The sequence below is a fragment of the Pelophylax lessonae genome (assembly GCF_965119305.1).
Source record: "Pelophylax lessonae genome assembly, chromosome: 1".
NCBI lineage: Eukaryota > Metazoa > Chordata > Amphibia > Anura > Ranidae > Pelophylax > Pelophylax lessonae.
Window position 1 is genome coordinate 891,669,656 of NC_138768.1, and position 18,664 is coordinate 891,688,319.

The 18,664-nt window shown below is 46.8% G+C and overlaps 1 protein-coding gene across 1 annotated transcript; it reads right to left on the bottom strand.

Moving 5' to 3' along the window:
- Positions 1 to 445: 445 nt before the first annotated feature.
- LOC309566578 (resistin-like beta) lies at positions 446 to 17,605 on the bottom strand. The gene is made up of 3 exons (XM_082271766.1): positions 17,427 to 17,605; positions 2,591 to 2,668; positions 446 to 602 (listed from the first exon to the last, which is right to left on the bottom strand). Exons 1-3 carry the CDS (start codon positions 17,542 to 17,544, stop codon positions 469 to 471), a joined length of 330 nt encoding a protein of 109 aa, XP_082127892.1. The 5' UTR covers positions 17,545 to 17,605; the 3' UTR covers positions 446 to 468.
- Positions 17,606 to 18,664: the final 1,059 nt, after the last annotated feature.

Here is an 18,664-nt window from a genome sequence, read left to right on the forward strand (position 1 = left end):
GTGTTGGTAGATTGGATATTAGTGTGTGCTGGTTGTTTTTTGACCACTGCCTTAAGTACAGATTGAGAAACATTGGGATTATTGTGATAATTGGCCAACATGTTGGTTGATTCTTGAGGACACCCAATGGATAGTGATACCTTGCGTATCGTAAAGTCTCCCTTATCCCTGTACCCTCTCAGTACACCCCTAATCTGTAACAGTCACCCCAGGGAAAGCTCCTTCTCCAGCCTCTGGGTTTAGAGTGAAGTAATAGAACTAAAGTTTCAGAAAATCTTTATTTGTCAAATTGTCAAAAATGAAAAAATATCAATTTCAGCCTTTTAGAATTGGAGCCTCTGGTCCATTCTCTCCTGACCATGGAGAGCAGAGACTGGTCGTCTCTATCATTATTTGCATATTTTTGTTGAAGCTGATTGTGATAGAAGAGTTTATTCAGTGGAGTGTCCACCCTCTGGTGGTAAGACTCTACTTAGATCCGATCTTGCAGCAGCGAGCCGTTGTCCAGTCCATGCCAGGACACTGACAGTGACACATTCTCTCAGCCTGGATGTCCCACGAGCCGCATCCAAACCCGCAGGCACATCCCGTGGTGCTGTAATCTGCATAAAATGAGAAGAGGCAGTGATTAAATATCATAGCATTCTGCAATCATATATATATATATATATATATATATATATATATATATATACACACAGCAATATGCAGATGTTTGGGGTCCCCAAAGTGTACCCCCAAAATACCCTTATATAGATGTTCAGCACTCTACTGACACTTCTTAGTCTTCTCCCAACTTGTTCTCCTGGGGGTGGGGCCATGACAGCGGTCCCTGTGTAAAGGAGGAGCTCCCCGGGTGCCATGTTCTTCATACATGGATACATTGTATCTGTATACTTTGTTGTAACTCTTATTAGCAGATCAATGTGCAGCTTGCTCCTTGTAACTATAACTTAACACCAATTAGCGCCCCCCCTTTCTCCTTATCTAAATTTTGTACATCAAGAGTGGGTAAGCAGAGTCACTTCTTTAGGGTGGAGGAGGTTATGTGTCATTCATCTACAGGAGGAGGCTATGTGCCATCCATCTACAGGAGGAGGCTATGTGTCATCCATCTACAGAGGAGGCTATGTGTCATCCATCTACAGAGGAGGCTATGTGTCATCCATCTACAGGAGGAGGCTATGTGTCATCCATCTACAGAGGAGGCTATGTGTCATCCATCTACAGAGGAGGCTATGTGTCATCCATCTACAGAGGAGGCTATGTGTTATCCATCTACAGAGGAGGCTATGTGTCATCCATCTACAGAGGAGGCTATGTGTAATCCATCTACAGAGGAGGCTATGTGTCATCCATTTACAGAGGAGGCTATGTGTCATTCATCTACAGAGGAGGCTATGTGTCATCCATCTACAGGAGGAGGCTATGTGTCATCCATCTACAGAGGAGGCTATGTGTCATCCATCTACAGAGGAGGCTATGTGTCATCCATCTACAGAGGAGGCTATGTGTAATCCATCTACAGAGGAGGCTATGTGTCATCCATTTACAGAGGAGGCTATGTGTCATTCATCTACAGAGGAGGCTATGTGTCATCCATCTACAGGAGGAGGCTATGTGTCATCCATCTACAGAGGAGGCTATGTGTCATCCATCTACAGGAGGAGGCTATGTTTCATCCATCTACAGGAGGAGGCTATGTGTCATCCATCTACAGGAGGAGGCTATGTGTCATTCATCTACAGAGGAGGCTATGTGTCATCCATCTACAGGAGGAGGCTATGTGTCATCTATCTATAGAGGAGGCTATGTGTCATCCATTTACAGAGGAGGCTATGTGTCATCCATTTACAGAGGAGGCTATGTGTCATCCATTTACAGAGGAGGCTATGTGTCAGCCATATAATAGGAACGCTTTTCTCAGTCACCTACAGTGGAGGCTATGTGTCAGTCATGTACAGAGGAGGATATGTGGCCATCATCTCCAGAAGGAGGCTATGTGTCAACCATCTAATAAGGGGGTTATGTGTCAGTCACCTACAGTGGAGGCTATGCGCCCATCATTTACAGAGGAGGCTATGTGTCAGTTATCTCTAGAGGAGGCTATGTGCTCATCATCTCTAGAGGAGGCTATGTGCTCATAATCTATAGAGGAGGCTATGTGCTCATCATCTATAGAGGAGGCTATGTGCTCATCTATAGAGGAGGCTATGTGCTCATCTATAGAGGAGGCTATGTGCTCATCTATAGAGGAGGCTATGTGCTCATCATCTATAGAGGAGGCTATGTGCTCATCATCTATAGAGGAGGCTATGTGCTCATCATCTATAGAGGAGGCTATGTGTCAGTCATATATGCACCATAGTGTCAAGGCCATCAAACCTACAAATAAATCTATGGTTGATCTGGACTGAAGTATATGAATAACACATCAAAGCCCCAATAAAGTTAAGGCCAACAAACCCACAAGTGTAAACCTTCTTCTAGTTGGTCTGAGATCTCTAGGACCCCATGGGTGGTCTGGACTGAAGAATAGGTCACTCTCACACTGATCCTGAGCTCTATTCGAGGTCTTGTGATCATTTACCTGTAGGACAAGTAGAGAATGCTCCATTCGTTTTGTGATCATAGCAGACAATTTTACTGTTCTCCAGGACTGTAGAAGCTGGAAAAGAAGACAGAAATATGAGGAACCTGGGCAGATATAGCCGCCTCCATGCAAAATTATACATGTTATGTAACGATATCAGCCAAATGATCAGACCAGTAGTGATGTGACGGTGGCGGGTATCAGACCCCTGGCCTTCTCATCCACCTCGTGACCAAAGACCAAGCAATCTCACACCCTGCCGTCACTTGCGTAACAATGCCACTCTCAGCTGCACCCAGCACACAGATTGTCCAGCCTGCAGGACCACAATCTAGATGCCAGCAGACTGAGAGCGATTGTCACCGGGTTAATTAAACGATTAACCCTTTCCCTGCCACCACCTCTACGTTATGATGAGCGGAGAGGACGCTCGTGATTTTACAAATATCAATTATGACTTTAGAATAACCGTCTGTAACACCCACTGTCACCTCAGACCAGAATGGTTCAGATAGGTTAGCCTAAACAGTACAAATATCAATTATGACTTTAAAATAACCGTCTGTAACACACAGTAGCGCACTTCAGGAGGCAGGTTCGTTTGGGTCAAGTTGCATTTAAGAGCTTAGAGACAAAGTTAACACTTTTCAAAATAAGGTTTAATTATAAGAAAGGTTAAAATTGGTGCGAATAAAAATGTTTACAGAAAAATGGGTTACAAAGAAATAGAGACACAATACAGCAATTGAGAAATATGAAGCAAAAGGATGAAAATACTTGCATTAAACGGTCCTGGTATTACCTTAGTTTCAGAGTTGAACAGGTATGTTTGGTTCCCCTTGGGCGGTGTTATGCCTTCGATCTTAGAATGAGAACTGAGCTCTCTATCAGTCCCTGTCCTTTTCTCTGACCCTCCAGGGGGTGTCACCAGAAGTACTTAGCCAATAGGCTCTGAGTCTTATAAACTGCTAAGGGACCTCCCCGTTTGACAGATTAATAAAAGAACTCATATCTTGAGATATGAAACGGTTACACGCTTGAAACCGATATCTTATGGTCCAGTTTGGAATGTCCTATCTTTAGACACTAAACATGGGTTATTTTGGAATAACCTCTGACCTGTACGGCATTGGATCGCTAGCTTGTCTTTCCTAGGCATGAAGGTGTCCGTGTTGGGTTGGGTCTTAATTTGATTGGAATTTTATGGGGCGGCACAGTGGTGTAGTGGTTAGCACTTTCACCTAGCAGCAAGAGGGTCGCTGGTTCAAATCCCAGCCACGACACTACCTGCCTGGAGTTTGCATGTTCTCCCTGTGCCTGCGTGGGTTTCCTCCGGGTACTCCGGTTTCCTTCCACACTCCAAAGACATGCTGGTAGATTAATTGGATCCTGTATAAAAAAAATTGACCCTACTGTGTGTGTATGTATGTGAGTTAGGGACCCTAGATTGTAAGCTCCTTGAGGGCAAGGACTGATGTGAATGTACAATGTATATGTAAAGCGCTGCGTAAAATTGACAGCGCTATATAAGTACCTGAAATAAAAAAATTAAAAAAAATGTGCAATTTCTACTTTACTTAACAATGCAGAATGTAGATTACACAGGAGATCATGTGGATAGGGGTTTGCAGTACAAAACAGCAAAATGAGGAAGGGAGAAACAGGCATAAAACATGTGAAAACAATTCTATTGCAGTACTACTAATGGCCACTAGATGGCAGCAGAGTGTTCTGAGTTCAGTTTACTGATAGGATAAAGAGCTGAAGATTCTCACATGTTCCAAGAGATTAATCGTTCATTCAGCAGACTGTAAGCTGAGGGGATTTCCTGCTGGCACAGACTTCACACAGGCACTGCTGATGCTGACTTTGGTCAGGAGGCTCTGGGGGCCGTAGATAGGACCAACCCACTGCTTGGACAGCTTCTCCACATGGGCTGTAACAGAGTCCTCTCCAGTGACTGGGGCTTGGATAGATGCTGCGTGCTCTTGTGCCCACTGCTAGTGGCCCACACACCAGACTGATCAGATGAGGACCCAGCACCTGGGGACAGCTCACTTGCCCAGTCACTGCTGTCCCATCAGGCACGATCTCTGAGCACAGGAAGCTGGGCAGAGCTGGCATTTATACTCCCTGGGCGTGTCCTGGAACTCAGGGGATGCTGGGAGCCCAGAGGATTGTAGGGAATCGAGTTAAAGGGACTTGCACCTGCATCTGGATAAAGGGGCACACCACTACACTCCACCCCACTTGAACTTGCGATCCCAGGCAAGTTCACAGACCATACAAAGTCCTCTTGTGCAAAGTGTTCAGGTGGTTTCCCAAAAGTTGTGCCTCTGAGAACATCTCAAGGGTTGAGGTTCAGGCTGTTCTCCAGGGGCAGACAAAGGTACATCCTCACTTTCAGGCCTCTCAGTAGACAGGGGGTCAGAGGGCTCCACAACAGGAGTAGTAACCTGAGCTGGGTAATCATTGGGCTGTACGGCATCATCTGTACCCGTAATCTCTCCTGAGAGACTTGGATGTAGCAGTGGGGGAACAGGGAGTAGCCAACACTGATTCTCTGTTGGGGCTGCTACTGGTGGCTCTGAACCCAGTTCTTCTGGCTCTCTAGTTGAACTCCCAGGAATCTCCCTGTAGCTTCTAAAAGGTTTAGGAAGCCTGCGGTGTAACCGTCTTGGCCTGTCTTGAGTACTTTCCTTCTGGATGTCATAGACTGGCACTCCTGGGATGGGTTGCTGTAACACAACTCCAGGCACTTCCTTCCATGGAGTTGTCAGCTTACCCTGCTGATGTGCACCTTTGCACCGGATCAGGACCCTGTCTCTAGGTTTCAGGTCATAGACCTCAGCTTCTGACTCTTCTTGTTCCACCCAAGTTTGATCCTTTACAAACTATTAAACCTCTTGAATCCAGGATGCTGGAGTATACTCCAGCTCTTCATTGGGGACCACACCCCATAGATCTGTAGTTCCCCCAAGAGTACGGCCAAACATCACATGGTAAGGAGAGCGACCTGTCGCTGAGTGCACAGTATGGTTATACTTCCAAACCACTTCAGCCAAGTATTGGGTCCATTTGGTTCGTTTTTCACGAGCCAGTCCTCTCAACAGTTGTATCAGGGTATAATTAAACCTCTCACATGCTCAGTTACCCTGATGGTGGTATGGGGTCGTATGTGTCTTTATGACACCTAAGGCACGACACCACTCCTGGAAGAACTCACTTTCAAAGCAGGGCCCTTGGTCTGAATGTATCTTCTGAGGGCAGCCATAAGGGAGACAGAAGTGCTTCCACACTGCTTGGGCTGCAGTCTTTGCAGTCTGGTCATGAGTTGGCACAGTTACTGCAAACTTAGTAAAGTGATCCACCATAACAAGGACATGGCGATGTCCATCTTCTGACATGTCGAGAGTGAGAAAATCAACTGTCACTACTTCCAATGGGGCTGACGTGTTCCAAGTCATGGGAGGCACCTGGGCCTCAGCCACTTTTGTCACGGAACATACCGCGCAGTGCTGAGATATCTGATTGATCAACTGGAACAGCCTCACACACATGGCTTGCCTTTTGAACCAGGCAAATGTATTGTGGACACCCCAATGTCATCCTTCCACATGGATTCTTTCTGCCACTTGTCTAGCTCTGGCCCATGACAGTATAACCTGCCAGGTTCCCGAAGAGTCATGGGGGAACATTATTCTGCGATACAATATGCCATCTCTCAAGAGGAAACGTGACCATTCACCCAACAGTTTTTGTGTCTCTGGCAGCAGTTGCGATCTTTCTCTTCTACTGGGCCACCGCCGTAACTGCATCACCTCTCTTACTGGGGCAATCACAGGATCATTCTTCTGTATTTCCGCTCAGTTATACTCTTCAAATACATGGATGATGTCCACCCGTGGTTGACTCTTAGGTCTAGCCCTCATTACGGGTGGAATTTCTTCTTCTTCAGCCTTTAATCCACATCTCGCTGTGGTTGTACTGAAGGGTACCGTGATAGGGCATTGGCCACGTGTTTGTCCTTTAGTGCTGCCAAGGTAAGAAGCAGATTTCTAACTTCTTTAGGTGGTTCCAGGTGTGTAGGACATCATTTCAACAGCTCAGGCTTCAGCCCCTGGATGATATTCATGCCCAATATCACCTGCGGCTGTCCTTTTCCGGATGCACGTGTAACCACCACACCTTTTTGCCAAGGTCCTGTCCCCACAGTTTTACCTTCATCCAGGCAATCCCAACCACTTCTATAGGAAGTTCATTGGCAGCTGTCAGTGAGGTCCATGGGGTATCCAGACTCATTTTCTTCTTTGGGAAGTATCGCTGGAACAAAGGTTCTGGTAGAATAGTGACATGGGAGCCAGTGTCGAAGAGACACTCGATCTCTTGACCATCAAAGTACCCATGTACCACAGGGCAATCGACCCCCACGTCCGTGTGTGACTGGGGAGTCGTTTTGCTGGACCGCCCCACTGCTTGACTCCTCTGGGTTTAATGGCCCCCTTGGTATTTGATCAGGACAGTCCCTCGAGCAATGTCCCTTTTGTTGACAGCCCCAACATGAGGAGGGTGACCTCTCCCTTCTTGGTCCCCGGCGGGGCAGTGACCGGTTTCTCCATGAAGGGATGTTCTCCCTTGGCCCCCTTGGATTATCTTGCTCGTGCCTCAGCGTGGCAAGTTCTGTCTGGAGCTGGGCCATTCCTTCTGTCAGCTTGTGGATGGCCACCTCCCATGGAGCTATTTGTTCAGTTTGTGGCAGTTTACATGGTTTATCCCCTGTGCTGGCCATGAGAACGTCCGCACTGGCACGTCTGGGCTCTGAATACAGGATAGCTGCTTCTAAAATTTTGACAAATTTTAAGTTTGGGTTACTTCTGTCCTTTTCTTGTAGCTTTTCCCTGACTTTGTCAGACAGAAGCCCATCCAAAAACTGATCCTTCAGCCACCCGTCTGTATCACTCCAGCCAGCACGTCCTGCTCGCCTCCTCTCTTTGCGTCGGATCTCGGCTGCTATATCCTGCAGTTTCACAGCGTACTGCGGAATGGATTCTCCCACTCTCTGCCTTCCACTGATAAAGCGAGCCCGAAGATCCCCTAATGCAACCGGTTGGGTGTACACTGCTTCCAAGCGGCTGATTATCTTGTCTAGGGAATCCTGGTCCTCTGCTGAAAGGTGCAAAATTACCTTCCTTGCTTCCCCTTCAAGGGCATTAATGGCCAGATCTGCCTGCTGTGGGGGTGGGACCCCATATGACTGTGTACTTAGGCAGTTGCTGTGGTAGCAATCCTGTCAGCAAAAGGGAAGCTATGGCAGAGTGTTCTGAGTTCAGTTTACTGATAGGATAAAGAGCTGAAGATTCTCACATGTTCCAAGAGATTAATCGTTCATTCAGCAGACTGTAAGCTGAGGGCATTTCCTGCTGGCACAGACTTCACACAGGCACTGCTGATGCTGACTTCGGTCAGGAGGCTCTGGGGGCCGTAGATAGGACCAACCCACTGCTTGGACAGCTTCTCCCTATGGACTGTAACAGAGTCCTCTCCAGTGACTGGGGCTTGGATAGATGCTGCGTGCTCTTGTGCCCACTGCTGGTGGCCCACACACCAGACTGATCAGATAAGGACCCAGCACCTGAGGACAGCTCACTTGCCCAGTCACTGCTGTCCCATCAGGCAGGATCTCTCTGAGCACAGGAAGCTGGGCGGAGCTGGCATGTATACTCCCTGGGTGTGTCCTGGAACTCAGGGGATGCTGGGAGCCCAGAGGATTGTGGGGAATCGAGTTAAAGGGACTTGCACCTGCATCTGGATAAAGGGGCACACCACTACATACATAACCTACACATCTGCAGAAACAAATCACATATCATTTTGCTCCCTGTTATCATGGCTGGTGGAAATCAGTGGCTGGGACCGAAATTATTAAAATATATTTAAACCTAAGAAGAAAAATGTCACTCACTGTACTTTATCTATGGAGGAGCAGAGTTGTCATTGTAGGAATGGACTACAAAATGCACCCCCCTTGTACTCCATGAATTAAAGAGGAAGCCCGGTAGTCCTCATAGATAGCTGGGAACAATGTAACCAATAATAGTGAGCACAGAAAGTTGTCAGCCTGCAGGATTTCCGACAGGATCAGCAGATGTTTTTTTGCACTTATCAAACAAATTTAACAAAATTATTTTAACGGCATATTAAACAGACCAGTGGCGGAACTACCAGGGTTGCAGGAGTCGCACTTGGGACTGGGCCCTGGAGTTCCGCCACTGTTCGGGGGCCCAAGGCAGTGCTGTTCAGTTTAAAAAAAAACAACCTGATTTGGACAGGAAGCGGAAGCGGGGACAGGTGGCTGCAGCTAAACCGACTGTCTATATGACATTCGCACAGCCCAGGGAGCACACTCCCCCCTCCCCCTCCCCTCACAGATGGGAGAGGGAAGAAGAGAGAGGAATACAAGCTGCTCCTCCTCCTGCCTCAGTAGGCATGCTCGGACCGCCCACTCTCCTATCCGGGCAGGCAGGAAATATGAATGATGCCGCGGTCTGAGCCAGAGATAATAGCTTTAGTCCTCTGGTAAGTGAACACTGAGCTGTGCAGTATACTGTGATTGCCGGACTGTCCTTATCTCCCCCCCCCCCCCCCCCCTCTCTGTTCTTCCAAGAACTTCACAAACTTCACTTCCAGTTTGCACTTAGGCAGCCCATACATTGATTTTTTTTTTTTCATTTGGGCTGGGTTCACACTTTACTGCATCGCATCTCATTTGTACAGGAATCGCACCAGATTCCTATACAAATGACATGCAAATTCAGTGTGGTGCGAATTGAGCCATATATTATGTATGGCTCCATTGGCATTGGATCTGCTCCAATAAGGCCCTTTTTTTTGTCTACACTGGAATCGGATTGCAAGGGTGTTCAGACCCATGAGATCCAATTCCATCGGTTTCCACAGTTTGCACTGCGTTCGGCAAACCAATTTGGGGTTATTATTAATTTTGATCAGTAATATCGATACTCGCAGTGGTTTGCAGAGCGCGGTGTGAACTGCCTGTATTGATGTATTGCAGGACCCGGACAGGAATTTCTGCAGTTCCCTCACCGCACCAGTGTGAACCGGACTTCAACAAAAAATGTTCAAGGTGGACAGGGGAATCCTCCCACTGAGACAGTGACGGAACTAACAGGGTTGCACTTGTGACCGGGTCCTAGCATTCCGCCACAAGGGGGGTTTCCAGCCTCCTCTTGCTGTCCTGCCCCTGATATTGACAATGCCAATCTGGTGTCTCTGTCTCCTTGGCAGCGGCTGCAGCACATTAGGACCCAGTACTGGTTACATTATGGGGCTCATGGGTGCGTACACAGGGGGGGTTGTACTGGTTATAGTGGTTGTAGACAGCTGAGCTCTCCGCCAGTTGCCTAGCAGCTGCTACATTGTTTAGCCTGGCTGCATGCTCAGATAAGAGTATGGTATAGATTCTGTTAATATGGTGATCTGGATGTGATCCGGGCGATGCTCCCAATCGTATCTAATAATAAATATGATAGTGGTTTTATTGCTTAGAGCCCCCACGGTTGCTGAGCATATGGCTGATATATATGTATTTTGTACTTTTGATTCTATTAAATACTGTGTTTATGTCCACTTATTCGATCCAGTCGGGAGCATCATCCAAATCACATCCCAGTCGGCAAGTCAACAGAGAAAGCTATGCAGTGTCATCGCTGCTAGGTGACTGGTGGAGAGCTCAGCTGTCTACAACCAGTAGTGCCAGCCCTCCCGCACATTTGTCCTTCAACCCCATAATGTAACCAGCACTGGATCCTAATGCAGTGCCACGAAGACAGAGACGCTGGACCGACCCTGTAAATAGAAGGGACAGGACAGCAAGAGGAAATTGGGAACCCCCCACAGTGGTGGAACACCAGGGCCTGGTTGCAAGTGTAACCTTAGCAAGCTTGGTAGTTCAGCCACAACATTGGACCCTTCAATTAAAGATTCTGGCTGTGGAACAGTAATAAAGGGCCCCTGGATCAGTGAGAAGTGCCCCGGGACCGATGGGTGGGGGGGTCAGGGGGCCCTCTTTGGTTTCTTGCACCGGGGCCCTGAAGATGCTAGTTACGCCTCTGAAACAGACTAAAAAGGGAAACAGACAAATAGAAGAGGTTCGTTGTTTGTATTTACATGCACTTTAGATCCTTCCTGACCAGCCCCAGCACCCCTTACATAGGCGCAGTGACCCCCAGGGATGCGTGCATTTATCAGACCAAAACAAATCCGGGGGCCCGGGGGACTGCCCAATCATGTGACCACTGTGATTGGCTGTAACAGTGGTTACATACCTGGGAGCTGGTTCTGTTGTTGTGGATGACTTTGTATGCTGTTGTTATTGTTTATGTTTAGGACAGTGAGGGAAACCCAATCAGAGGACACATCCAGGCTTGTAGCTACCCCACAAGGCAGATTATGCCACAGAGGATTCTGGGAGTGGGTATAAGTTTGGGGGAGGCACCTGACACGTGGTCTTTGGTGGGAAGCAGAGTCCCAGGAGGGAGAGGACGGCTGTCTCTCCTCCTGTCTGAGGAAGAGGATCTCAGGGGGCCGCCTGAGGATCATGAGAGAGAGTGCTGAGCTGAGGGATCCAGTGTGCTGAGAACCTGCGGGTCGGAGGGGCCCAATCCCAGGAAAGCCTACAAAGGTCGTGAGTACTGCAGATTGCCCCTGGGGGTCTGCCTGAAGTTAGAGGGGCCCACTCCAGTAGAGGTTCTGGGATCTGGTGCCAGCTAGCATTAAAGGGGGTACCTAGGTTGAGGACCCTGAAGGTTAAAGGGGGTACAGTGCCAGTGACCCTGAAGAGTAAAGGTTAAAGGCGGCGCCTGTAGCTTGGGCCCTGAAGTGTGCAAGCGTGTCAGTAACAAGGACAGTTACAAAGAGTTCTTCATAATACTACCTCAGGATGTGCGAAGCGGGGGGAGAGTGACTTTTGCAAGTTCTACAAAGTCAGGAGTGCTACAGTTCTTCAGTCTTGGATCTGCATGTTGGGGATTCAACACTTTCTCTGCTATTCAGAGTGTTCTCCAAGTTAGTGAGCATTGGCTGGCGTTGGCTGGCGTCAAGGAAGCGCCAATGGGCATTTTTCCAGAGCAAAGTCCCAATTGTAATTAGTTAAGCCACAAGAAGTATCCCACTCACTCCCTTCTCCCATCCAATACAAAAAACAATAAAAACAACAAACAAAGATGCCGGAGTTATCGCTTCTTCAGTTGTCACACCCAGGGACTCCGCTCACATGGGCTGGCAGTGATTCCGGTACTAATGGCAGACCCACATCAGGCCCAATGCCTGGAAAACCTGCTACATTTATAATTGTATTTGTTGGGCAATCAGAAGCCAGTGTGAGAGAGATGGAAGATACTGAGCAGAGGGCAGTTGAGGGATTGCAAGAGAGAGAGGTGGAGGACAGTGAATGGAGGCTGATAGAGGGATTGGCAGTAGACATGTGCAGAACAAAGAATTTGTTTAGTTTCGGATAGATTCATTATGTTACTCATTTCATTTAGTTATGGAATTAGTTTAGTTTGGTTTCAGATTTAATTTGGTTTAATTACGTTTTCGTAAAATTTAGTTTTGTTTTCATGAAAATTAGTTTACATTATTAATTTTCTAATGAATTCCAACTTTTCAGAAAGATTACAATTCTGATCGGTCGAAAAACGATTGACTGATTCGAAATCTGTGTGAAGAAATAGCTAGTTGTTAAGCAGTGGGCCAGAAAGCCGGTCACCCGCGTCCTTAACAACCATGACTCATCATCTGTCAGTGGGCTTCCTCACTGACAGATGACTGTAGAAATAAAGAATGCTGTTAAAAAATAAAAAATAAAGAATGTCCGGCAATAGAAAAAAAAAAAAAAACGGTGTAGGGTCCTCCCCCAGTCCATACCAGGCCCTTCCGGTCTGGTGTGGATTTTAAGGGGAACCCCACTGGTATGGTTCAGGAGGGGGCGCTCACAAAATCTGGTATAGATTTTTGGGGGGAACCCCCACACCGTTTCTTTTTAAAATTTTGGCATGGGGTCCCCCCCCAGAATCTATACCATGCCCTTATCCGAGCATGCACCCTGGCAAGTCAGGAAAGGGGGGAGTGAGCGCCCCCCCCGAACCATACCAGGCCACATGCCCTCAATATGGGGCTCTTTATCCCCACCCCAAAGCACCTTGTCCCCATGTTAATGGGGACAAGGGCCTCTTCCCGACAACCCTGGGCTGTGGTTACAGGGGTCTTCGGGTGGGAGGCTTATCAGAATCTGGAAACCCCTTTAACAAGGGGGCCCCCAGATCCCGGACACACCCTATATGAATGGGTACCCCTATCCATTCACCAAAAAAGTGTCAAAAAGTAAAAACCACAGGAAACTGTTTTTGACAAATCCTTTATTAAAAAGAAAAAAAAATAGTGTCTCTCAATGTAAATCTATTGTCCATCACGATGCCCGCCAACCCAAAAAATAGAAACATTTCCAAAAATGCTCCGCCTCCTAGGAGGCATGCCCTCTCTTCGGCTTTGACAGTTCTTATATAGGTAAAGGGGGGTGGGGGGCACCCGGTTACATCACCCCCGTGGCACCACCCTTTCTGCCGTCACGTGAAATTTTTCTATTTTTCGAGTAGGCGGGCGTCGTGAATGGATTTACATCGAGGGACACTGTTTTTTTTTTTTCTTTTTAATAGAGGACTTTTCAAAAACTTTCCTGTGGTTTTTACTTTTTGAAACTTTTTTGTTGAATGGGTAGGGGTACGATGTACCAGATAGCCATTCACATGGGAGGGGGGCGGGATCTGTGGGCCCCCTTGTTACAGGGGGCTTCCAGATTATGATAAGCCCACAACCCGCAGACCCTGACAACCACAGCCCAGGGTTGTCGGGAGGAGGCCCCTGTTCCAATCAACATGGGGACAAGGTACTTTGGGGTGGGGGCGCAGAGCCCCCCTGCCTGAAAGCACATAACCCCCATGTTGAGGGCATGTGGCCTCTTATGGTTCAGGAGGGGGAGGCGCAAGCTCATCCCCCCCCTTTCCTGACCTGCAAGGCTGCATGCTCGGATAAGGGTCTGGTATAGATTTTGGGGGGGACCCCACGCCATTTTTTTTTTTACATTCCCCTTAAAATCCATACCAAACCCTATGCCGTTTTGTTTACATTTTTCTATTGCCGAGCATATGCCGGCATTCTTTATTTTTATTTTTTTAACAGCATTCTTTATCGCTACATTCATCTGTCAGTGGGGAAGCCCGCTGACAGATTAAAGCTCATGGTTGTTAGGGACGCGGGCAGCTGGCGCGGGCAGCTGGCTTCGCAGCCTGCTGCTTAACAACCATCTATTTCTTCACACAGAATTCGGATCAGTCGATGAATTGTTCTGAAAAGTTGGAATTAGTTAGAAAACGAATAAATGAAATGCATTTTAACAGATTTCAACTAAATTCATTACAATTCATTACTGTTTTTATTCGGAGATTAGGATAAATCCGAATCTCTGAATAATGAAAAATTCAGCCGAATTTGTATTTGGACTGAAACTAATTACACATGTCTAATTGGCAGAAAGGGATGGCAGACGCTGAGCAGAGGTCAGTGGAGGGATTGACAGAGAGAGGTGGAGGACACTGAATGGAAGCCAGTGGAGGGATTGACAGATTTTGGGGACACAAAGCAGAGGCCAATAGAGAGATTGGCAGAGATAGGTGGAAGACACAGAGCAGAGGCCAATTGAGAGATTGTCAGAGATAGGTGGAAGACACAGAGCAGAGGTCAGTGGAGGGATTTTCAGAGAGATGTGGAGGACGCTGAGTGGAGGCCAGTGGAGGGATTGGCAGAGAGAGGTGAAAAACACAGAGCAGAGGTCAGTAGAGGGATTGGCTGAGAGGGGCGGAGGACACTAAGTAGAAGTCAGTGGAGGGATTGGCAGTGGGAGGTGAAGGACACAGAGCAGAAGCAAATTAAGTGATTGGGAGAGAGGGGTGGAGAAAACAGAGCAGAGTCCAGAAGAGGGATTGGCAGACAGGGATGGAGTACACAAAGCAGAGGTCAGAGGAGAGATTGGCAGATATGGGTGGAGTACACAAAGCAGAGGTCAGAGGAGAGATTGGCAGAGAGAGGTGGAGGACACAGAGCAGAGGCAAGTGAAGTGATTGGCAGAGAGGGGTGGAGGACACAGAGCAGAGGTCAGTGGAGGAATTGGCAGAGAAGGTTGGAGGACACTGAGTGGAGGCCAGTGAAGGGATTGGTAGAGAGAGGGGGAGGACACTGAGTGGAGGCCACTGAAGGTATTGGCAGAGAAAGGTGGAGGACACAGAGCAGAGGACAGTGGAGGGATTGGCAGAGAAGGGCGGGGAACACAGAGTGAAAGCCAGTGGAGGTGGAGGGCATAGAGCAGAGGCCAGTGGAGGGATTTGCAGAGTTGGGTGGAGAACATTGCATGAAGGCCAGTGGAGGGGTTAGCAGAAAGAGGTGGAGAGCACTGAACAGAGGTCAGTGGTGGGATTGGCAGAGATGGATGGAGGACACAAAGCAGAGGACAGTGCTGGTAGTGAAAAAGGGGGATGGAGGGCACAGAGTAGAGGCCAGTTGAAGGATTGGCAGAGAGGGGTGGAGGACACTGAGCAGAAGCCAGTGGAGGGAGTGGCAGAGGGGGCGGAGGACACTGAAAGAAAGCCAGTGAAGCGATTGGCAGAGAAGGGTGGAGGACACTGAATTGAGGCCAGTAGAAGGGATGGCAGAGGGGGAGTGAAGGACACTGAATAAAGGCCAGCGGAGGGATTGGCAGGAGAGTGGTGGTGGACATTAAAGGGTTGGTAAATAAGGTGGATGAATCTGGCAGCAGCATTCATGATGGAGTGAAGGGGGATAGTCTATGTAAAGGCAATTAAATGAGGAGGGAGTTGCAAGTCAAGGCAAAAGATAACAAGGGAGTGAATTAGTAGATTTAGGATGGTTTGTATATTGGAGATGTCATGGAGGGGAAGTTGGCAAGATTTGGACAGTGATTGGAAGTGGGGCTAAAAGGAAGGGTCAGAGTCCATTAATACACCTAGTATCCTGGAATGAGGGGAGAGACAGTTAGTTGTACCATTGATCTCGACAGAGAAGTTAGGAGAGGGGATACAGGGGGAGGAAATAATACAAGCTCGGTTTTGAATGGATTGAGTTTGAGGAAGTGATCACATGATCCAGGGAGGAGGTGTACACAGAGAATAAAAGAAATCGGAGGATAGAACCTTGAGGTACCCAATGGAAAAAGGAGGGCAAGTAGAGAAGAAAGTTACACTGAGGGTGTAATAAGATAGTTTAGAGAAGCACAAGCAAAGAGTAGAATCACAGAGACCAAGAGAATGGAGTTTTTCTTTTTTTTGAGGAGGAGAAGGTTAACTGTATCAAAGGCGGCACCGAGGTCTAATAATATGAGTAAAGAGTAGAGACCGTTGGGTTTATCAGTTAATAGATAGTGAGGCTGTTTTTTGGGGTAAAATCCAGACTTAAAGGGGTAAAGAAGGGTGTTATCAGTGATGTGCTATCTCAAGCAGATGTAGACTAGGCATTCTAGGAGTTTGAAGGGAAACGGGAACAAGGAAATGGCTCTTAGATTGTTAGGATTGGTGGGGCCCAGCGAGGACTTCATATAAGGGTCACCCACAGTTTGTTGCTGATTTTCTATTTGTGCCTGAGCTAAAGGGCTCCTGGTACTTCAACAAGATAACATCTGCCTGTGCCAACCCCAGCCTGTGCTACCCAGTAGACATGTGCAATTTGTTTCATTACAATTCGATATTCGGATAATGTTTTATTATTCGAATAATCTAATGTATTCAAATTTCCAAATCACAATAGCAATGAAATTCAACAAATCCCAAATAAAAAATAATAAAACAAATTATCGGAATCAGAAAATGAAATTGAATTCAAAAATATATTTAAATTTAAAAATGAATTTCAAATCTGAAATGGAAACATACTGCAATAAATACAGTAAGGTATAAAAGTGAAATAAGAAGATAATTCCTCCTGATATTAAAACTTTGGATTTTTTTTGTTTACTAATTCTTACTATTATATTATATTATATTATATTATATTATATTATATTATATTATATTATATTATATTATATTATATTATATTATACTATATACTAGAGAATTACTATTCTCTAATGGTATCGCACAGAGCAGCCCCAGTCCTCCTCTTCTCAGGTCCCCTGCCAGTGCTCCGGTCCCCTTCCTCCTGCCTCCTGCCGCTAGAGCAAGCAGCTTGCTATGGAAGCACCAAGGCAGGCTCACTCCCGAGCCGCTGCTCTGCATGTCAATTCACACACAGAGCTGTGGCTTGGCCCTACCCCTCTCTCCTCATTGGCTCACTGGCTGTGATTGACAGCAGTGGGAACCGATGGTGCCCACTGCTGTCTCACCCAATGAGAAGAGAGTCCCCAGAGAGCCTAGGCTCCTATGCACAGTGCTGGAGGAAGATTGGGCTCAGCTAAGTGTTAGGGGGGGAGCTGCACAGAGAAGGATTTTTACCTTCTTGCATAGAATGCATAAAGGTAGATATCCTTGAGCCTTTAAAACCACTTTAACGAATGAATCTGAAACTAAACACAATTTTTTGTCGTGCACATCTCTACTACCGGGGTTTATATAACAATTTACCAAAGATTGGATCTGTCCCGGGGAAACGTTATGAGAACTTTGTGGTGACGCCCATTGATTCAGAAACATGCAATAAGCAGACAAATATAGCAGATGGAAATACCGCAAGCCAGCAGAGTGTGACCTACCCATAGATTTCATGAGGTTGGTGAGGGAGACGACATCTTTCAGACAACTTTCCCCACCACAGTTGTTGGTTTGTGCTGTGACCGCAGACAGGAGAAAGAAACAAATCAGAAGCTTCATCTTCCAGAGTCCAGGAACACCTGAGAGGGATGGAGAGTGACAGGTGTGTGCGGAGAATCGCATTGTTACCACAAACTGCAAAAATAACGATTCATTATACAAATACAGCCGACAATCGTGACACCAAATGTGACATGAATAATGGAAACATCACAAGGAATCCCAACCTCCATCTACACCAGGATTACGGGTTCTAGGAATGACAAAACCATTTCACTTTATTTTACTGATACATTTTCCCCGTTCTGTCCCCAATGGGGAGACATTTCATAAGGAACTTGAAATGTAAATGAAGGTAAAAAGTTAAACAAGCAGCCAAATTGCATCAATTATGAAACATGGAACGGTGACACCAGCTTAAGGAACGTTCCGTCTCTGGCTCCCTCCACTGAAAATAATTGATGTCACCAACTTTATGTGGAGTGATCTGGATAAGCCTTCAGCAGCTTTATAAATGGAGTTTTGTACCTTCGGAATGTATTTGGGAAGATTACAGAAGAATAATTTGTCCCCTACATTTACTTCTGGTGAAATGTCCCATAGATCCTCCTATATAGATAGTAATGGGGATTATTGGAAGAGTGACCATGCCCCCACTCGTTTAGTAAATACCCCCTGAGCTCCATATATGGTGCAGGAACCCATTCCCCTTATCATTATCCCAGTGATATAAGGATTCAGGACCCCCATCCAGGGCTAAACCCTCCCCCCTTCATAACACTTACCTGAGGGATATGAGAGAAGTTCTACATCTCCTGAAGGTAAGAGGACACTTATATACCCAATGAGAACCAACCTTCCACCAATCACAGCAAGGAAACAGTCATTTTGCTCTTTAAACCCTCCCCTGCTGGAGTCTGGCCAACCAGACACTTTTCTGCAAGAGGATAGGATGTGTATTCTCTGAGATCTCCCTTTTGTGTCCAAAGAGCTGACACTCCAGAGGAGACCTCATCGCTTGTACAGATTGCAACATAATACTATGGAATTGAGTTTTGCAGCCAACATTTTGCTTTTGTTAACTTTGGCAGAACAAAAAAAAAAACACTCCAACTTTGTTACTGTTCTGTTATTAACCTAATTGGTTACTTATTATATTGTGATGGGAACTAGGACTGTG